Below are 22871 nucleotides of genomic sequence, written 5' to 3'. Positions count from 1 at the left end.
CTCCATTCAGCACTGCCCCGTGTCCGAGCGTCTGTTAGACTTATCTGTACTGTCCTCACCTACGTCTGCAGCGCGGACCTGCTTTCAAACACGTTGTCATCGCCCTCATAAGGACAGTCCTTGTAACACATTCCCTACAAAAGTGCACATTGACCTGATGCGGTCAGCCACATACTAGGTTTTGACCAAGTCTTGTTTTTTTTTTAAATCTTCAGTACCTTTCGGACAGATTGTTAATGTATCGTTTTAAAACACGTGGTATGAAAAGTACCCAAGTAACATTTTTGACAACCCTAGCTCTGTGTCAAAGTTTTCTCTGTGATACATCACAATGTTGACAAGATCACTTACAATGACACATTTTTTAATGCCCCAAAAATATATAAGTTACTGAATGAAGCAAATATATTGCACCATGCAGGAGAGACGCTCCTGATGTGGCCGCCATGTTAAACTGACTTATTTGAGTCACTGTGGGTCAAATGGAGAGAGAAGCGGAGCATTCTTCAGGTGTGACTCAGTGGTGCTTCCTCTTCAGTTGAACTTCACAGACTCTCACAGAGCCTGATGGGTCTGCCTGTCAGCCCCTCCCCTTTCTCCTCCGTTTCTATTCTCCTTTTTTGTCCCCCCTCTCCTCTGCTGTCTCACTTTCACCCTTCTGTCTCAGTCTAGCTTCATTTGTCTTTCTTTTTCCCCTCCCCCCCCCTCTCTCTCCAGTCATGCTCCATATTTAGCAGCGTATGACAGACAGGCAGCGAGTGGATCAGCGACTGAGGTCATCTGCTGATACAGAAGCCAATATCAGCCTGTCGGGAGAGCGAGTGGAGGATGTGTAGAGCAGAGTGAGAATAGGATGAAAGAAGTGAGGAGGGTGGTGGAGGGAGGGGAGGAGGAGGAGTGAGGAGAAGAGTGTAGAAATGAAATGTAAGCACAGACTTACAGCATGTAAGGAAAACAAACATACAGTGAGCTTTGTTGAAGGTCCGTGTGGCCAACGAAAACTGTCGGCTAATTTACATCTAAACAGTACACTGCTGTCAGTTATCATCAACTGTTTATTGTAAGATTAACATCTGCCAAAAACATATTTCATCCAAGCTTGTAATCATAAACCTTCCTCAAAGTATTTCATTTGAAAGCTAAGTTACATGTAGCTTTGGTTGTTTATTCAATTAGCCTCCTGACCAACAAATCATAATGTCATTTATTAAAAGGAACAATTAATAGAAGAAGAAGCTACACATCCGATATCACTGAAACGTGGTTACCTTTAGGAAGAAGATCATGGTTTAAGTAATATCAAGTTCTAACGTAAGTAAGATCGTCAAGTAACATAACTAAGAAGTCAAGAGCCTCGACCGCCTCCTCAAATGGACCTTTGGCCTCTTAAACGGCACATCAGACAGTTCCAGAAAGAACACTAGTGGTTCACCTACAGCTAGACGTCTTCACGGGTCCAAAATGTTGTGCCCCAACCCAAAGAGACCCGGACATGTACAACCTGGAACCGAACCAAACCCATCTATCATTTGTACAGAAACAGAACCGATCAGCACGACTTCACAGCTATTTGCTATTAACAAGTTACCATTAGTCAGTTGTCAAAACAAACCTTTTTGTCCTGCCTAATGTGACGTAGCCTTCTCCCCTGTGCCTGGCCGTGCATATGATCCATTCTCCGCCAAGAAAGTTCGTAAAACACATCCAGGTTTTCATGCAGACGGATGACACATGCGTTGCTGTTTTGTTGCATCTAGCACAATAAAGATAACTTCGACTATTTGTCCTGATGAACAATGATAAAGATTATTCTATGATCCGTGTTGCCTGAGTCTGACCTGAGCAAAAGGAGCTGGAGCACTCGCTCGGCCAGGTCAACGGTGCCACCTTGTGTCCAAAGCTGCGCTTTCCTTGCACTTTCTCGTTCAGCATGACCAGCGCTTTCTAATCACGGCCCAGGTCTTGCTGGATCCACTCGGGTATTACACATATTGTTGATCAGACCCGGAACCCAGGGTTATAGAACGAGTCCCGACCCGGAAACGGTTGTGGTTCAGGTCCCAGTGGACCCGTGAAGACCTCTACCTACAGCGCTGGAAAAATGACCATTCTGAAGTTACACATGATGAACGTACGACATTTTTGTGTCTAAACTTTAACCCCTGACTCCAAAACTTTAGGACAAGGTTCAACAGCTTTTACAGTTTTCAGCTCCATGGCACAATGAGGACAAAGTTCTTTCCAGAATATTTGTCAGATCATTTAAAACCTCTCCTTTTACCACAGCAGTCTGCCACAAAGCGTGACAGCTGATGTAGTGGCTTTGCCTCACCTCCCATCAGGATTGTGACATGCTGGAAACGAGAGGAAAAGGAGCAGAGATATGGATGAATAGAAGCGAGGGTAGGGTTTCGCCTCCCCTTCCTTCCTCTCTGCCTCATTAAATACCATCAGCTAACCAATGAATGAACCGCCCCATTCCTCTGTTACAACATATGTTCAATCAAACACATTCCACACACATGAGTGCTCACTTGTGGGTGACCACTCTGCGAGGAGTAAACAGTGAGACCATTTATCGGTGGAAAACAAAGTCCTTGCAAATGGGATTTTCCACAAGATCACATGACAGCGGGGAACCATGATGCACATCATCTTTCCTTCCTCACCGTCTCTCCTCCACCTCCTCATCCACGCATTCCCATCTCCATCGCATCTTCAGTCCTACTCCTCACGGAGGCATTGATTGATGTAGCGAGGCAGAGCAGGGTGACAGTGACGCCTCCGTGGTGTTCGGAGACGCTCTCCGCATGTGTGAGCATTTCGTGAACAGCTGCGGGAAAGAGTGCGGATGAACCACCTGTTCAGAAATGCAGGGTGCTACCCTCAGATTAAAAAGGCATGAGCTGGAAATAATAGGCTGCGGTATAAATAGCTGTGTGGTGCGTGGGAGCGAGGGAGTGTGTGTTGGGAGAGAGGGAGAGGAAATGTGTTGCATCGTCTTGAATGAAAGTGGGGATGGAGAAATGGGCAGAGGATGGAGGAAAAGGATGTGGATATGTCGGTCGATGTTGGCGGTTAGTATCTAGCTGCTGATGTCTTCGACTCACAAGATGGAAATACAAGCGATGGCGACGTGTTCTGTGTTCATCAACATATACGTTTTGTTTGGGGTCTGATATTGCTAAGACAGTTGACACAGATTGTATTGATGTGTGTATGTGTGTGTGTGTGTGTGTGTGTGTACATATTCCACACTTGGACTAGATCCTCACTAGAGTAGGTCCATATGGTCCATCTGGGCTCTCATCCATTCAGACAACATTATCTGGGTCTGTGAGCCAATCAGGCGAGCAGGCAAACAGATTTTGCCAGACTTCTGTGTCCCCGGAGATGTAGCTCGGTTGTCAATTGTGGCAAAGTGGAAAAACTAGGAGGTGAAATGTTTTTGTCCACAAATAATCCCAAATGCAACTGAAGACGATGGAATAATCATGGAAATGTTGCTTTAATTGTTATTATTATTGTTGTGAAAAGCCCACTGACATAAAAGTTTAAAAAAAAAGTAATCTACTATGGCTGAACAAACAAAGAAAAAATCGATGACAACAGATACAACTTCAAAAATAAGTGAAAATCCAAAGAAAAAGAAACAAACTCGACGCTCAGATGAAGCAAACAGTCTAAAAAGGAAAGCGACCGTTAGAGAGGAAAATCAAAGAGTTACAACCGGAGCCAACCGTGGACGTCACACATGCAACACTGTCTGGATATCTGGGAATTGTGCTCCCGCAATTACCGTTTATCGCCAAAGGTGCCGCCAAAGAGAGCGAAACTGAGATCTTCGATATTCCAACTTAAAGCTTAACCCCCTTTCGTGTTTAATGTCAAAGTAAAATAATGATCAACAAACCACACTTGAGTAGCATCTTCCAACGTAAATATGTGCTGCTGTGAGTTTGGTCCACAGACTGTTTAAATAGTGGATGTAGTCTCAGTGATGTCACCCATTGGCTTCTGAAGAAGCGTTTTGAAGCCTGAATTGCGCCGCCGCTGGCGGTCAGACTTCTTGCACGGCCATAAAGTTCCATAAATCCCACAGAGAGAGAGAGAGACAGATTATTTGTCCAAACTTTGAATGAAAAAATCCCCAAAAGTCTCCAACAACACAAACAGGAGAAGTTAAGCTCAGTGTCTGTGTTGACGTCTAGCACACAGCCAGCAGCATCCACCTGTCAATGAAGTGATCCGGCCCCTATGATTTAAGGCTTAATATAATTAAAACGAGTGTGTTATAAAAAATTCACCCCTCGTACAGTTATCTTGAACAATAACATTAGCTATTTATAACAAAACGTTTTTTTGTTCCAGGCTGTAAACATGTTTATTTCTGCTGTAAAAATGGCCATTTTCCCGTCTGTTGTAATGTTATTTCTTGTTTTCTGGAGCCTCAAGTGGCCACTCGAGGAACTGCAGTTCTTTGCACTTCCGCTTTGGCTTCATTTTCCAACACCGGAGGTTGCCGCTTGGTTTGAACAGATTATAGCAGCAACAGATGATGTGTTTTGGGTCTCGCATGTAGACTGGACGTATAAGGACGCTGTTGGTCGCCTATTTCAGATGTTTTTCCTCCATAATTAATTCTTCATTTTCAAAATTCCTGTGGCTGCTAAAAAAACAAAACAACCCCCAAGCAAGCACTCAGACTGAAAGGAGCAAGTTACTGAAGTTATCATCAGTAAATAAGGCATTATGTCTTCTATCCTAATGTTGGTAACATATATGTGGCTTTGATCTTCTTCCCCTTTGACTGCAGATCCTGTAGAACGTTATCTCCTTGGTGTTTCTTGCCTCTTAAATTCAACAAAAAGTCATTTCATGCCTCCAGTATGTTCCCAAATCCTCTCCGTCTCTGCCCCAGAGTGTCTTGAACTCATTAATCGCAAGTTATTGCAAAGAGGAAAGGAATATGTGTGCATGTGCATGTATGTCTACGACAGTGTGGGGATTGAGGCCGCGCTGCTGCCCACACTCCCTTAGCAACGGTTTCCCCGGCAACTCTTTCAGGAAGCGAGTAAGACGCCAGATAAACCTCGCAGAAGGCGTTTCGCAGCTTTGCATCCTGTGACGTTTCCCTGCGAGGCAGAGAGGGACTGTTTTAGGTTCACCCAACACAGACAGGGATTACATGTGGGAGTCAGTGCACTGGTACCCTATAGATATTATATGTGATATAATGCGTGAATCCTCATTTCAGTTACAGTGGATTCCAATGCTGACACATTTTCAGAAAGGTGAAAAGAAGTATTAAATGTCCGCGTCAGACCTCCATCTGTCCATATTCTCATCATGTTCCAGTCAAAGACAGCTGTTCTTGTTTAATTAAGGTGTGTGTTATGTGTCATGTTATCGCTGATCTCTGATAAACATTATTAATGAGAGAGGATAACCTCCTGTTTTTTGTGCATTCTTATCTTAGGATAGCAGAGCTTGTTTCTGGAGATAACGAAATGATTAACTATTGATCTGGAGATAACGGCATTAAGAGATTATTACTGTACGTGCACAGTTGTTCTTTTCTGTGCTGAAGGAGAATTAAAGCTTGACTCTGTGTTTTAAACGTGGTGAACAAACTGATCGACAGTGAGACATCTTTTCTGCTGGGACACTGTAACAGACGTTCATCCGACAGACCTCAACAGTATCATTTAACAAGCTTTCATGTGCTCTGATCAAATCAATGATGAGACGGATACACCACCTTGGAACTGAGGCCATGTCCACACGTACACGGGTATGTTTCAAATCTAGCTTTTTCTCTGCGTTTTGGCCTTCGTCCACACAAACGCTGTCTTAGGTCACTGAAAACAGATCTTTTGTAACACTCCAGCCAGGGTGAAGACTTTTAGACTTTCTGACGTCAGGCTGTGCGCCGTTATCTCCTTTGTGAGGCGTCACTAATGAGGCGACATCCCTCGCAAAATGACGGACGTGACATAAACAGTGATGCTTAACAGGACTTTATTCATGTTTGCACATATATGTACAGTTTCTCGTCTACTACATTGAGGAACAAAGGCGTCAAAGGCATTTTCGATTGGCCGCGATTCTTCTTCTTTGCATGACCGGGTTATATCGGCGCCTGTTGGTGTGACGTTCTCATGACAACGTTTCTTTTGTGTTTTCGTTTGGACGGGGATTTTTTAAAAACCCGGCTTGTGTGGACAGGTTTTTTTTTGGAAACGAAGGAAGGAGTGTACGTGTAGACATGGCGAGTGAGAGTCGCAACTTATTGTGTCCCCTCTTTGGAATCTTAATATATATCCTCAATTGTTCACAGTGTTCTAGCACTGAGGATGGAGGTTTCTCACACATCTTCCATTCCCGCTGAAAGTGAGTTGAACATGTAAAGCTTTGGCAGTGACACAAGCTGCTCTCACTCCTCAGGAATGTGCACGCTGAAAAGTGGAGCGCTGCTCTGACCTTGGCTGAAAAGCGTTGTAGGTGTCCTCTTAAAGGAATGACAGGCTCACTGTCCCCTCTTAGTCACCTGCATGTACACTTCAACACACAAACACACACATGACTTCAACACGTCTCTCTAAACGGGTTATTTTAAGAGTGTGCTCGCACATTGTTTTGGAATTTCATGATCTACTGCTGTGGGGAATGCTGTGTTCGTGTGTTATATTCATAAATCAAAGGTGAGCTGTGTGTGTGTCTGTGTGTGTGTGTGTTGCACTTTTGAAAACAAAGACCACCTAGTGCTAAACATAGTTTATTCCTACAGTATCTAGTGCCACTAATTCACAACTGTATTGTCTTAGCAGGGTGCAATCGGCCTGCAGTCGGGAGTTAAACAAGACTAGGTCAAAAGCTTGTATGTGGCTGACCGCATCAGGTCAATGTGCTCTTTTGTGGGCGATGTGTTACAAGGACTGTCCTTATGAGGCTGATGTGTTTGAAAGCAAGGGCACACTGCGGACGTAGGTGAGGACAGCGGACAAGCAGCGGAGGAGCAGCCCCGCCTACTCCCCGAACAAAGTATCCAGAGCCGTATAGGCAGAGAGTCGCGTCAGTGGAGGTCCAATATGCTCCATGAACCACCATTGTGATGTCTCGACTCTCTCTCTCTACGGCTGTGAAAGTACCGTCACTCACTCACAGGCAGTCAGTCAGTTACATACAGACCCATGTGTAGACCTCAGATCTAAAGGTAATTGATGAAAGCCAACAAAGCTATTCACCTGCAATAAAGACAACAACAGTACAACTAGACATCAGTTGCCTCTCTGCTCTAATTAGGATGAAATCAGCAAGTACACCTTGAAAAAAATAGTAATGCTGACTCTGTTCATTCAAATTTCTTTGTTTGAATTTGTTGCTACGTCTAAAGTCCCTTTGGTAGAAGCTGACACGGTGGCTTCGAGGATAAAGAGCCTGAAATGCACCCGGTTGGTCAAACGACCTTCTTACAGCAAACGATCAAGATGTCAGAAGTAAAAGTCTCATTTTTATTTCACAGTTGAAATGTGAAAACGCTTGAAAGGTTTTTTGGATCACTAAAAGCTTTTTCATGCTTGTAGATAAAATCTAACTTTACTGCGTTGACACAACATTCATCTTCTGCCCTTTGAGTCTAACTTTACATCCCTGCGGTGATTCAATGATGTTTTTAACATCATGTAGCTCTGAATATACAGCGTGAACGCTGAAGCTTCTTTACTGTTCACTCTAATGATAAGGTTGCCTGTAGGTTGCATCACCACCAGCATCGCTGAACCCCTGGAATAATCCTATGTTCGTGTGTGTGTGTGTGTTTCCTGTTGCCTGTCCAACATTGTGCAGACTCTTTTTAATGTCTAAAGTGGACATATTTTAGCTATGCAATCTATTTTCTATTATTCTAATGTGTTTTTGAATCACGTTAGTAAAGTTTTTTGTTTCTTTGTGTTCGGAGCCTCTCCTTCCTCCTGAAACGAACAAGTCGCTTTGCCCTTTAAAGGTTAGACCTTAGCCGCGATTGGCTGACAGTATTTGGAGTGAACGCGTAGCCCCTCCCCCACGTGTGCGACCCCACGTGGGTCCCTCCAAAGTTGTAGAAAACATGGCTGCTCTAGGATCGGTTATTTGGCCTTGTGTGTACGAGCCAGAATCTCCAGGAGGTGTCTGAATGGTGAGTTGAAATCTTTACAACGGCTTGTCTTACTTGCAGGGTGATGCTAACGCTTTTGGCCTGAGGTGAATGACGGTGACTGGCGATTGGTCGGTTTCAGCTTAGCGAGGTTCTAGGTAGAAACCTGCAGCTGTTCTGAACGGCCCATTTTCACTTTTTCACTGTGAACAAAAATGTGAAACCCATGCGAAATATGAGAATATCCATTTAAAAGATATGACCCCTTTTATAATCGTATAGGTGTGTGTTCTTCCCGGGGCTGCCACAGCCATTTAACTCCTTTTTGACACAGCTGACTTCCTAATAAGAACAATCATCTTATCGATCCACCAGCTGCTGGTGACGGCATCATTGCTAATCACCAATAATTCCTCTTCCTGTTTAACAAACCACATATGGATGTTGAACAGAAAGAAGATTGGGAGTTACCTGCCAATGTTGCTGCTAGACGAAGTGTAGCAGCTGCAGCAGCCTGCCAGCACTTGGCTGCTGGCTGTCGGTAGTTTAGCTCGTGTTGCATAGAGGATATCAATATGAATAGAACTGAAGAAAACCCTTTCAGATCTGCCTTACACTGATTCTGCTACCATCACAGCATTGCATCATGAGCTGGATTTAATCATGAAGATGCTCAGAGAATCCCACAGGGACTCATTTGCCATCAGAGAGAATATATTACTGGAAATGAGGGAAACCCCCAGAAGGGACTGTGAAATCCTCCGAGTCGCGGCCCTGCCGTGCCTGCATCAGCCTTAAATCCAGGTTACCACTGTGTTTCTGTAATTACACCAGAGGACCACTGAGAGACCGTGAGAACTGGGGCAGTGTGTGTGTGTGTGTGTGTGTGTGTGTGTGTGCGTGTGTGTGTGTATGAGGGATCCGCTATCAATGTATATGAGGTCAGGAGTGACTCAGTATCCCGATTTAGTTTTGTTGCCTAGTCTGCAGTGGTAATAGGATTCAGGTTGTCTGTCTGTCCATCCCCGTCTTGTGATGGAGATTTGGATGGAACACCTCAAGAGAATAATACAAACATCCACTTTAACTCCAGGATCTCCTGATTGGGCTCAAAGGTAGAGCTCATTTTGACCCCTTTTAAAAAATGTTTGTTATCCATAACAAGAGAAATTCATACGTCAATTATGACACGTTTTCACTGAAATGTCTTCGGCCCTGTGTCCACACAGCACCAGCGTCTGTTTTCAACTGTTCCCTGTGAGGACAGAGTGTATTCTGCAGCCGGCCTAGAGAGGTACGCTGCACCCAGCACCCCGTTCTTTTTTCAGAGAGCTCCACCTTTTTTTGTGCGGCTGCTACAAGAACTTTGAGATGGAAATCTCAGAAAGGCACTGGTGTCATCACCACCGCTTTTTACAGGTAACCAATCAGATGGGGCGCCACTCGCCATCCTGGTTACCACCAATCACGGGGGAACAACTTATTACTATACTTACTGTTTCTGTCTACCGTAGCTGTACGATATGACAAACAAACAGCATCACAATAGAGACCCACTATAGGGAGCAGATCCGGACAATGGTGGAATGCCCCCTCCGTGTGGGGAGTGAGTCTCTGCCTCAAGGGAAGGAGTTTAAGTATCTCGGGGTCTTGTTCACGAGTAAGGGTAAAATGGATCGTTAGATTTACAGGCGGATCGGTGCAGCTTCAGCAGTAATGCGGGCGTTGTATCAGACCGTCATGGTGAAGAGGGAGCTGAGCCTGAAGGCAAAGCTTTCGATTTACCAGTTGATCTATGTGTCAACCCTCACCTCTGGTCACGAGCTTTGGCTCGTGACCAAAAGAATGAGATTGCGGATACAAGCGGCCGACATGAGTTTTCTCCAGAAGGTGTTCAGGCTCAGCCTTAGAGATAGGGTAAGGAGCTCGGAAATCCGGGGGGAGCTTGGAGTGGAGCCGCTTTTCCTTTGCATCGAAAGGAGCCAGTTGAGGTGGTTCAGGCATCTGGTTAAGATGTTAGAGAAGATACTCTTTGCCCAACAGGTCAAAGTTATTTTCCTGTTGTATCTTAATGTCCTGGAAACACTTATTTTCTTCCTAGGGCTTCCTGAAGAGAACACCTTCAGATACTGCACAAACCTCATCTTTGACTTAAAGAGGAAGTGACTAGATTTTTATGGTCAAAGTTCACCGTGACCTCTCATTAGTCCCCTTCAAGTGAATTTGATATCTCAGCAACGTCTTAACGGAATTTAATTACAACTGGTTGTCTGAGAGAAAGATGCCCTGCTGAGTGAATTAGTGGACAATCTTTCCTCTCTTCTGTGGTTCTGTTGGAACACTAATGGATGTAAACTGCAACTTGACTGCTCGGTGGAGGCATACGACCTCAAGGCAGTGAATGTATCTTCTATTTTTTCCCTGCTTCCCTCCCTCTTTTTGTTCGTCTGTGTTTCTATCCTCCCGTGCGTTCACCTTCTCTGTTGATGGAGGAAGAGGACAGACGGATGGGAGATTCACATGCCTACACTATCTCCCGTAGTGGAAGGAGATATTTAGGGAGATTGAGGTGTTGCAGACAGAATATCTCTGCATCTTAATGGTCAGCATAATCCTGAGAAGCAGGCAGGTGGATCTGAGCCCCTGAGCTTTCTGCAGCCACGTCACAGCTGCAAGAGTTTGAGGGGATTAGCTTGAATGCTGCTTGCAGTCTTGATTCATTTGATCTGATCCTTTCCTATAGGTGAAGGTGTGTATATAAGTTCACAAAGAAGGCTTTTAAAACCAACTTAATGAGTGTTGCACAATGAAGAACTGACTGAGAAGAGAAGTCATCATGTTTGTTCAGGGCAATGATTCCATAAGGACACATTAAGGAAATATTAAGGTCTATTATTCAGCCCGAAGCAATAAGCAACCATCCATCCATTCATCCATCTTCTTCGTTTATCTCCGGCACGGTTGCAGTGGCTACTAAAGAAGTTAGTCCAGAATACCTTCTCCAAAGCAAAGTTGTGCATCTTCTCCTGAGTATGTCTTGTCCAGATGAGATATGTAATCCCCCCCAGTTTGGTCTTGGGCTTACGTATGCGGCCTCCTTTGGGTCTGACCTGCCTGGAAAACCTGCGAAAGGAGGCGCCCAGGAGGCATCCTAGTTAGATGCTTTAACCACCTCACCTGACTCTTGAGGCAGAAAGTAATTTCCAACCTAGATGGAGCAATCGGCCTTTTTTGACAGCACATAAACATGGCCTCAGATTTGTCTTGAGCCTCATGATGTCTCGTGAGTTACACATGGATGACAAACATAACATTTGAACAAAGGCAAATACTACAAGGCAAATTTCAACATGAAATGTTGAAAAACAAAAAGGTACTGCTATGTATGTTTTTTCCCAATATCATGCAGCCCTGGCGGGTGAAATAAAATGCTGTGAGTACTCGACCAATTAGAAACGATCAGCACTGCAGGCCCCACCCTGAAAGTTCCTGGACCTTTGGAAAGTGCTACCCCCCAAGCAGGGACTTTTCAGGGGGTAAGTCAACAACTAGTTCCTGAATAGGTTCCTAGCTCCTGGGGAAAGTCCCTGCTGTCGATAACCACCTATAGATTACATCGGACATTACAAAGTGGCTGTAGTGCATCAACACCCCGTGCTCAGTCCATACATGAACCCTGCGGCCTACTTAGAGCCCAAACGCTGATTTAACAGCCTGATAGACTGAGAACAAGAGTTCCTCAGTCTATTCAGTCGAGCCTGTGGGACCGAGTGCAGCTGAAAGCGACTAATAAAAAATCCCTACAATCTTAAAAATTGTCATCATGCGATCTTTGGAACATTGAAACATTGAAACATTGAGCAAAATGTGTATGTTTGACGTGTCAGACGTGATGACGGTGAACATGTTTGCGTGTCTGTTGTCGAGTGACTCAGCGGGGGCAGGATGGTCTCTCACAGCAGCAAGCATGGGAACAACTTTTCCCCAAAGCATTACATCACTACTGTGTGTGTGTGTGTGTATGTGTGCATGTGCCAGAACCTGCTGGTCCAAACATGCCCCGAGACGTGTCTGTGTCACCGGTGGGGTGAGATTTGTCTGTGTCACCAGTGCAGATGGAAGCAAAGGGGGCGGGTGTTTTGTATTAAGCAATATTAATGCTGATGATTGACTTTTGGCTGTGAGTCAGCCGTCAGCAGAAAAGGATGAGTGACGGCAAACAACCTGACGGGAGAGAGAGAGAGAGAGAGAGAGAGAGAGTGCATGTTGGCATTTTGCTCAAGTTCCCACCATCTCTCCTCGCTTATAATTTATGAATGTAACGCTCACTCGTTTACAGCCAGTGCAGTTTATGACCAAGTAAATCACACAGTGTGACAATGTTACAGTTGAGGCTTTCCAATAAAATTAAAGATTTCCTGGGAACCTTGAACGTGTGCATGTGTGTGCATGTGTGTGTGAGCCTGGCAGATTGCAACCTCCCACAGTTGCATCTGCTCTCCCCCTCAGCATTGAAGCATTTGCCCCCCTCATTCATACCAACACACACTCCTCCCTGTGCTATTTATTTTGTCACCTCAACCTGACAGGTGTTGCGATGAACGATGGGTTGTGTTGTTTTCCCTTTTTACATCTACAAGACGCGCGTTAACGTGAGTACTGGCCTGGATATGTTATTCTGCTAATTCTTTTATATCTTTTAATGCTTCTCCATAAACTACAGTTTATTTGCCATTCCTCTGGAAGGTGTGTTCAGACCAAAAACCGAAGGGATTTCTTTCCGTCGCACGTTTCTATACCGTCAGTACAATAGCATTCAAAAATGTAAAAAAGCAGATTTTGCCAGCTGATAATAATGACATACTTCTTGAGGCACAAACTTGCTTTGGGGTTTGGCCGATTGACATTGCTAAAGTCCTTCTTTGATGGCTGACAGGCGTCGACTGTAATCTCTCCGGGAAAAAGCCGGCTCCTTTTTACCGGCCGACGATTAAATAAATGTTTGATAAACCATGAACAGGCTAACAAGCCAGCTAAAGCGAGCACAGTATACCTGCTACTTAGTGCCAAAAATATATCAATACAATAACACTAGCATTTAACTCACTGAAAAGCTGGAGCTCAGACTTCTTGCACGGCCATAAAGTTCCATAAATCCCACAGAGAGATTATTTGTCCAAACTTTGAATGAAAAAATCCTCAAAAGTCTCCAACAACACAAACAGGTGAAGTTAAACTCAGTGTCTGTGTGTCTGTGTTGACGTCTGGCAGACAGCCAGCAGGATCCGTCTGTCAATCAAGTGAGCTGCCCCCTATAATTTAAGGCTGTGTGTTATAAAAAAATTCACCCCCCGTACAGTCATCCTGAACAATAAAATTAGCTATTTAAAACAAAACCGTTTTTTGTACCAGGCTGTAAACGTGTTTATTTCTGCTGTACAAATTGGCATTTTCCCATCTGCTATAATGTTATTTCTTGTTTTCTGGAGCCTCGAGTGGCCACTCGAGGAACTGCAGTTTAATGCACTTCTGCATTGGCTTCACCGGAAGTTGCCGCTTGGTTTCACAGCGATCACATGCAGAAGTCTGCACTCACATTTGCATTCAGTCTCTGCTGCATATCTCTCCATGGAATAGTGTGTTGCATATATAGCAGCTGTCGGTGGCTATTCTTATTTATTATGTGTTCTTATTTGATAATCTGTACAAATACCTCTAACAACAGCCCAGTCATCACAATCAAATGTCAGCTTTATTAAAGCGAAATGGCCTGAAGTCATGTTTCACAAGAACACACACATTTCTCTCTTTTCCTCCACTGCTGCTATAATTGAACATCCTACTCCTGCCTTCTGCTGACACCTAGTGACCAAAGCTGGACCTGCAGACACAATATGCATTGCAGGAAAACCTCCCTGAACACTGATACACCTCTTACCGAACACATACATGATCTTATGGCATCACGTAAAAAAAACACACTGAAGCAATGAAACAGGAGTTTTGAACGTTGCCTTTATTCTCTTGTACTTCCTGTTCGACTCCGTTGCCTCTCTGCGGCAGTGTGCAGTGAAGGGAGCCTTTTTTTGCCACAGGCAGTCCTCCACTCAATGTGTTTGTTTTTAATGTGCCCAAAATTTAGCAGAGCTGGCTGTGGTTGTGTAACAGCATGGCTATTGTGCCTGACAGCATTTATTATATAATGACGTGTCTTATGTAATGATGGCAGTAATTGCCTGGAGGTCGGAGGGGTCAGGACAGGCCTGTCTTAGCTTTTCCTTCTCGCTCAGTCTTTCACGTCCATCGCTCTCTTGTCCGTCACCTGATCTATGAATCTTTTTTTGTCAAATATTGGTGAGAGTTTTTTTTGACAGATAATTTAACAGCTGACATGATTAAATTGTACATTCATGTGTTTCCTCCTCTCTTTTCTTCTCAATCCCTGTTCCTCCTCTTCTCCTCTTCTCTCCTCTCCTCTTTTCCTGTCCGTCTGTAATCCCTCCATCCTCCTCTTTTCTACCCTCTTGTCCTCTTGTCCCTCACTCCGCTCCTCTTTTCCTGTCTTGGCCTCTTGTCCTCCTATCAATCTCTCCTTCCCTGCTGTCATTTTCTCCCCCTTCCTCCTCTCCTCTCATCTTCTCTGTAATCTGTTATCCTCTCCTCTCTCCCTGTCATCCTCTTCTCATCTCGTCTCCTGTTTCCTGTCTCCTATCTTTCCTCTCCTCTCCTCTCAACTTGTCCTCCTCTCCTGCTTCTCTTTTTCTACCCTCCCATCACCTTCCTTTTCTCACCTCCTCTCCTCCTGTCATCCTGTGTTCTCTCTTCTTTTCCCTCCTATCCGCTCCTCTCCTCCCCTCTCCTCCTCCAGGCAGCTTCAGGAGCTGCAGAAGCAGAAGGATATGGAGCGTGAGCGTCAGGAGAGGGAGCGTCAGGAGCGCGAGCGCCTGGAGCGAGAGATGCTAGAGCGTCAGGAGCACGAGCGTCAGGAGCGCGAACGTCAGGAGAGGGAGGCGCAAGCGGAGCGGGAGAGACTGGAGCGCCAGGAGCAGCAGGAGCGTGCCGAGCGTGAGCTGATGGAGAGGGAGAAGGCGGAGAGAGAGCGACTGGAGAGGGAGCAGCAGGAGCAGTTGGACAGAGAGCAGCAGGACTGGGAGAGAGGGAGACGCATCTCCAACGCTGGTGAGTGATGCAATTTGGTTTGCTGCTGACACACACACACACGCGCGCACACAAACTAACACACACCTGCACCAGGGTTTGAGGTTCTGAACTAAAGATGTGGGTAGTTTATCTTATTAAGACATGTGCTTGCTTCTCTGAACAGAACATGTAACCAGGTCTTAAGAGGAGCATGTGAGCTTCTCTGGAGTGGGAGGTCACATAGGTGCTAATCTCATAGTAGAATCTGTAGGCAGGGACGTAGATTTCCGGGAAGGCAAGCGTTCTGTTTGAACTACAGTAATAGTCCGAGTAATACTGACCAATCACGTATCAGCAGGCTGCGGCGTATGCAGGAAAAACACTCCATGAGAAGAACAAAAGCAGGCGGAACGTAATCCGCCGTAATGCCATCCCGGCTCCCATCAGCGTGATCTGACGACGATTTAGCTTCTTATTAATCTCCATAAACAGACATCTGCATGCTAACAGCTAACAATCTGTTCTAGATCTAAAGTTTAATTTGAGTATGTATTCCCTTGACGCTGTGTCACGAAAGCCGTTCAGATTTCCCGACTTCCTCTAATGCATCAGATCGCTCCGACCTCCGTTTAACAAACGAGCATGTTAAAAGTTTTCTTCTCCTCTTGAGGACAGACCTGACAAAGCTTGAAGTTTTACTTCTTACAAATCTGCATCACGATGTTGAAATTTGGGCAAAGGTAAGACCCGTTAATAACAAGTAAATCACAAGACAACGGTTTCTCTTTCTGTAACAATGCAGCACGCGGAAAAGGAAGTCTTGACGGGAAGTCAATTATCACTTACCGCGCGGCACGTTCGCCGGTGTCCCCAGAGGCTATATCGTCTCAGACTATAGCTGATGGGATCCGAGGTTGCATAGGTGCAGACTGCAGGCTGCATGGACACAGCACCTAACAGTAATAATTGATATCATAATGAGCAGCTTCCTGTAATGATATTGTGTGAAAACTGCGAGGCTGAAGTTTGGATCTAATTAATTTCAGTGTGTCCCAATTAAATACTACACCCCAACCACCTACAGTAGGGCTGTGTCATGGCAGTGTATCTCACAACACAGGAATTACAATACAATTATGTATGCAATATATCACAATACTGCAGCAAAGGTGATATATGTGATTTTTTTATCATCTAAAATGAAAAGTTAAAAAAAAGTTTGCATTGATATGCAATCAGAACGTCTGGATCTCTGTTTGTATCTATTACAGCAGGTGTTAACATCCAACAAGATAGCACCACCTTTTGTGCCGTCCCAGCAAAGGAAACAACATTATGAGTAAAAGAATCAAATATAAACATGTAAACTATTAAATAAAAATGCATACAGTGTTAAAAGAAGTAATACAGTGTGTACGGACCGTTACATTTACAGTTAGTGTTTAAAACAAACTTGAGTGTTTGACACAAACAGGAAGTGAGAGCACACGTGCCCTGAAGTCAGGCTGTGACTGAAGAACAGCACTGCCAGTTGAATTTCTCAAATAGACTTTAAAAATAGCTTTACAAAGAACGTAATAGTTATGAAATGTTTTCTAATTGTTCTGCCATAATTTATAATAATTTCAGTTTCACAGTTAAACTGTGAGCAACTCATTTCCTCAGAGCATTGCATTGTGGGAGAATAGTGCATAAACGATATTGTAGTTTCTTTCAGTGTGAAATGTGACGACACAAAATACTCAAACCCTGCTTAGATTAAGTGTTGGATGGAGTTGAGGCACAACATTCATCCCAGGCGGAAGATGTAACTTTAAAGTGATTATCTCAAAGATTTTCATGTAAATAAATGTCTGTTAAGTCTCTATCTATCTCCAAATGAGGTAACACAGTGATTATTGAGCCTATGGCCCACTGATGAAAGCCTTTGCATTTGCAGTATTACAGACTGGGTGTCTGTGGCAACATTAGCGGAAAAAATCCCAAGCGGCGGCCAGTTAGTGACGTGTTTTCCATCATCCAGCAGTGGTTGGTCTGCCAGAGAGGGTAGGCGGAGCTAAGCGGCTGCTTTTCCGCTCTCTGCAAGTGTTGCAAGTAAACAGTAAACTACTATGGCTGAACAAACAAAGAAAAGATCGATGACTACAGATACAACTTCAAAAATAAGCTAAAATCCAAAGAAAAAGAAACAAACTCGACGCTCAGATGAAGCAAACAGTCTAAAAAGGAAAGCGACCGTCAGCGAGGAAAATCAAGAGCTGCAAACGTAACAGAAGGAACCAACCGTAGACGTCTGGTTAAATTGGGAAGTGTGCTCCTGCAGTTACTGTATATTGCCATTAGGTGGCGCCCAAGAGAACGAAACTTTTAACAATTCTTAAAAGCTACATTAAAAAATGTCAGCTGAAGATACATTGAATCCTTGTCCAGTGAACATGTTGACTGCCTTCCACATGTCGTAACTTTAAACGTTAAAGATGGTCCCAACAATTTTCTCTAACAGTCCCAAAAGGCAGCCGGATGCAGGACTTGAACTTTGTCCCATCAGTCAGCACTGGAATTGTTAGCTTCCTTCTGATTAGTGCTAAGCTGCAGCACGGCGCACACTCTGCTCATCTGCCCACAGGCTGGACAGACGCTCTGAACAGATTGCTAGGGCACCGGGGCATGGGGGGGGGGGGGGAATGTGTGAGTCTTTTCACGTGGGTTTTTGGGGTGAGTGCATTATTTTTAAAAGAGCACTGCCAGCTCAAACACCAGTCTCACGCACAAACACACACACATCCAAAATTCTAATGAAGATGTGAAGTGATGCTCAAGCGTGGGACCAAACTGTGATTTTCCTGCTTAAAATATCCAGTTTATTATCTCTAATAAGTGTCCTTGTCAGTGCTCCGAGCACAATAAGCTCATTTTGAATGAGCTTCATGTGCACTCACAGCTCAGCTCAAGCTTTTTTTTTTTTAAAAGGATGGTAACAGCCTTTTCAGTTCCAAGAGGAACACGCTGACTATAAGCTGAGGCTGTGATGGATCAGAGTTCGGCCGTGTGATAAAAAGCGAAACATGCTACATGTAAGGACTGGGTCAGTGGGGAAGGCAGTGTTGTGTGGCACGCTTCACTGCCATGCTCAGGCTATTAACATATGCATGCATAAACACACACACACACACACACACAGGCAGGCAGACGCAGTTCAGTGGTGTTACTCAGAGGCTAAAAATACATCATCAGGGAGAATGCTGGTGAGAGCCCCGGGGACGAATGTGTGTGTGTTTGTGTGTGCGTGCATGCGTGAAAATGCCCTGGGATAAGAAGGAGGAATTATTTCACATGTCATACACCGAGAGCAAGCGCACTGGATCACGCAGGAGCTCACACACAAACATCCGAGTCTGCTGGCTTTGATGTTAGCTTCTGATTTAACCTTTTAACACGCTGTATAGTCCTGTTTCTCTTTTGCAGGTTGCAGTGATTGCTATTCACAAGTTTGACAGGAACACTGATGTCAACGAAGTGTTGTTGTACTAACGTCTAGTTGTCTCGAGTGGTAAAAAAGCTGTACTCTGTCTGTTCTCTTAATCCACTAAAGAACTGGACTGATGTGATGCCACGTACTCACCACCTTAGAGCATCTAAACACTCTTAAACACGTTACTTAAAGATATAATCTCGAAGATTTTCATAAATGTCTTTTAAGTCACTGGCTATCGCTGAATGAGGTAACACAATGGTGATCGAGCCTATGGCCCACTGAGGAAGACTGGGTGTCTGTGGCGACTTTCACAGAAACTTTTCCGGTCTCTGCAAGTGTTGTGAGTAAACAGTATTCTGCTATGGCTGAACAAACAAAGAAAAGATGGATGACTACAGATACAACCAGGGTGCGATTTGTGAAAAAATCAGAAGGAGGGATGTTTCAGAAACGTTTTTTTTTAAGTAACGGAGATCAGATGTCTGTTCTTTCCTCCTGCGCAGCTGCGGACACATAGGCGCTGCGAAACCTGCAAGAATTACGTCCCCCTTTCAGCACCATGGAAAGCGCCACTTGGTCGGGCGTGACAAAACACTTACTTACAAATGTCAATATTAAATAGAATTAAATCAAATTGAAATAGGCTAGCACAACGTGCTGTCAACATAAAATTAAAAAGGATCAAGTGTGTGCCGACTGGGCGAGGAAAACAGTCGGCTCTGATGACGGACTTCTGTCTTCTTTTGATCCTTTCCTGTGGCGGGGTCATCTGTGGCATGTCGCTGCTCCTTTACCCACATCTCTGCGTATCTCCAGGGAAGGAGGAAACCCCTGGTCCATTCACTGAGATGAACAGCAGCTATTCAACGTGGAGCGTCATTTTATTTCTATTGTCTGTGAGAATGCGGTTCATGGCACTGAATCCTCTTTCGCACTCGGCTGTTGTCACTGGGAGCGTGCAGACAGCGGTTTGCACGGATTCTCTCCCGTGACACCGTGACACTTGAGTTCATAGAATTCCTTGAGGGAGTATGGGACTGGTTGCGGTCTCGATAGCGAGAGTCTTGAGTACAGTGAGAAGTTTGTCGTCTTCATCAGATGAATAACACTGTTGTCATCAAGCCCGCGCTCAATGTTGTCGGCCGTTGCAGCTCTTTCCTTTGATTTATGTTTAAAATGTTTTTACGTTATTTTATATGGCCAATTGACGAAGCACCATTTATCACTGAAAGAGGGGCAAATCGCACCCTTCAAAAAAACGTGAAAATCCAAAGACAAAGAAACAAATTCCATGCTCGGATGAAGGCAAACAGTCTACGAAGGAAAGCGACCGTCAGCGAGGAGAATCAAGAGTTACAACCGTAACAAAGGGAGCCAACCGTGGACGTCTGGAGAGTACTTCTGCAATGTACTCCCGTTTATCGCCATCAGGTGCCGCCAAAGAGATTGAAAGTCTTCGAGATTATATTTTTAACCGATGCAGCTGTGGTTGTTTTCTTCAGCTTTTTCTTATAGACTCGTTTATTTAAGCTTCACTGTTGGTTTGGCTGTTCCACACTAAGAATTCAGCAAATGAAAAAACTTTTGGTTCCTTTTGTTCCACCCTCCTACATCAGCCTACACAAGTCTCGTGTTTTACTGTGAGTTTACCTCACGTGCCGCCTGTGGGCAGGACAATAAAACATTTCCAGCCGACTGACTTCTCAGTTTAAAGGCAAGTTAGGATTTTAGTCAGATAGTGATATAAACTGGGAGTCTAAGGAGTTTAAGGTTGCAGCCCTAATATATGGTAGAAGGTACCCACATGGGAGTGTCACATGTGGAGTCTAACATGTCAGACATTTGCTTTACTCAGAGACTGTATAATGTTTGTGTTCATAATGTGGAGAAAAGAAAATTCTGCATCTTCTGTGTCACTCACACACACACACACACACACACACACACACACACACACACACACGACACTCCTGCACAGCTGTGTATATCTTAATTGTTTCTGAGCATGTTTTAAGAGTATATTCTCTAAAGGGTTTTCATAGTGTATGTTATGGATGATGAATAAGTGAAATACATGTGTATATATTATGTATATTATTTAAGGTGGTTTTTATGACCACCAAGTGGTGCTTTGTTTGCTGTTTCCTCTTTTGAATGTTCACTAGGAGCAGCTTGTTGGTACAGAGGAGCTCGGCTGCAGTGTGTCTTTGCTGTCGCGTGCATGTGCGCTCTATATTGTTGTGTGCACGTGACCAGCTGTCCGTGTGATCAGTGTGTTTTGATGTTGTGTTGATTTTGCGTGGAATGGCAGAGCAAAGCTGGGGCCTCTCAGTCACATGACCCGCCCAGAGCTACAGAGGGCCGAGAGAGAGAGAGAGAGTGAAAGAAGAGGGGATTGTGGAATGATGAAGAAGGATGGAAAAGGTCAAAGTGTATCGAAAGAGCAAGGGAATGAGAGAGATGAAGAAGGATAGTGTAGCGGTGGAGAGCTGTGGGTGGATGGAAATTAAATTGAAGCTGGTGGAAGAAGGAAGGTGTGAAGGAAAATTCTGGGTTGATGTGAGAGAGAAAGTGGGAGTGGAAGTGAAAGTGGGAATCGGCATTAATTCCAGTTAGGAGAGGACAAAAGCAGCGTGAGCTCTCGGAACGTTCAGCTGGGAGAAGCTCAGAGGAGTCGCAGAGAGCAGGAGAAGTTGGAAAAAAGCCAGGCAGCTTACAAATCCATCAGTTTATCTGTCTTGTGACCGCTCTTTAGGTGTTCACGTGAAAAGCAGCGCTCTTCCTGCTGCGCATGTGTCTCACACAGCAGCACAGTCAGGTCAAGGGTGCGCTCTGTATTTGAGAGAGAAATTCTGATTACGCATGCATCTGTGGGCGTGTGTATAGATTCGAACCATGTCTGTAGTTATGTGTTTTCTTTGCAAGAAGAGAACATGAGTTGAACATTTGACTCAAAGCAGGAAATTAAATACACCACACAATATAAAGTACAAGAGCAAAACTGTGTCCATGATATCTTCTTAAAGTAGGATTTTTCCTTGTATTTGGTCAACAACACATTCAAACTGGGCCCCTCCTCCTGGGCTCTTCATCACCAGAAGCTCACTCTCACTCTCTCGTGCGAGAACACGCGCACCCTGCCGAGCTAACACCGACAGCATCACGGTTGTGGCACCTACCTGTCCAACAGAAAGAAGGCCAACTCTGCATCGCTCTTTCGCCATGTTCGCCGCTCTGAATGGGGCCCAGTTGCTAATTTGAACCACTCCCAAACTCACCTGTACGCTGTGATTGGTTTAGGGAACCACAACAGCGCCCCTCCTGAAAACGTCCCGTACAAAGCAAAACAACAGAATAGATGCAGAGGGAAGGGTCTCACGAGGGTCTGCACACACACTCACCAACACACATGTATAGAGGCCCATAAGTGATGATTTATATTATATTATATTTGTAAAAGTTTCTAGGAGAATCCTGCTTATTATACCTTTAACTGCTAAACATTATGTCAGTGTCCCAAAAACAGTCAGGAGGATAAAGACTTCCAAAAAGTGTAGAATTACAGTACACTGGTCAGGGGAAGTGGAGCAGAAGTCGAGCAGAGGATTAAACACCATCCCCACACACAGAAAACATATGGCAGCTCCATGCAACACTGTCAAGGCTATGCTAAGCGCTACAGTAGATCCCAAACAAAGACAGTCAAGGTAATTAGCTTGAGAGGGCTTAACTCAGCTGGGATAGAAACATTGGGAAACAGAGGAGGGATTTACTCACCACTTATAGAAAGAATGTTTAAACAACATTAAGATCTGGAGAGTGCAGAAGTGGGCGTAGCGTAGAAACAAAAAAGTAGGGACGAATGCCAAATAGGAAAAAGGGGATTTGATTGTAAGGCTCTGAGTAAAACCAAACAGGGCTTTCATTATTCATCCCTTCATGAGCTTGTTCGGGCAACATGACAATCTGATCTAAAATGTATACCCATTTTTCTTGACATTCACTCCCACAGTTGTTTCTGTGTTTTGATGACACTCAAACCCGAAATGGATGACAAGTCAACAGGAGTCGAGTGCACCAGACTGCACAGAGTGACCGATACTTTAACCGTTTATTTTACCG

The 22871-nt window shown here is 44.5% G+C and overlaps 1 protein-coding gene across 3 annotated transcripts in view; it reads left to right on the top strand.

Moving 5' to 3' along the window:
• enah (ENAH actin regulator) overlaps positions 1-22871 on the top strand; it is a 141468-nt gene that overhangs the window by 99506 nt on the left and 19091 nt on the right. For all 3 annotated transcript variants that reach the window (XM_069655681.1, XM_069655689.1, XM_069655696.1), the window contains exon 5: positions 15003-15313. In XM_069655681.1, the coding sequence (XP_069511782.1) occupies positions 15003-15313 (311 nt within the window). The remainder of the gene's footprint in view (positions 1-15002; positions 15314-22871) is intronic.

This window comes from Semicossyphus pulcher, unplaced genomic scaffold (assembly GCF_022749685.1).
Source record: "Semicossyphus pulcher isolate SPU_LCO1_2020_fin unplaced genomic scaffold, fSemPul1.0.p SCAF_11, whole genome shotgun sequence".
NCBI lineage: Eukaryota > Metazoa > Chordata > Actinopteri > Labriformes > Labridae > Semicossyphus > Semicossyphus pulcher.
The sequence above is the reverse complement of the archived record's forward strand: the minus strand, read 5'-3'. Positions and strand labels throughout refer to the sequence as shown.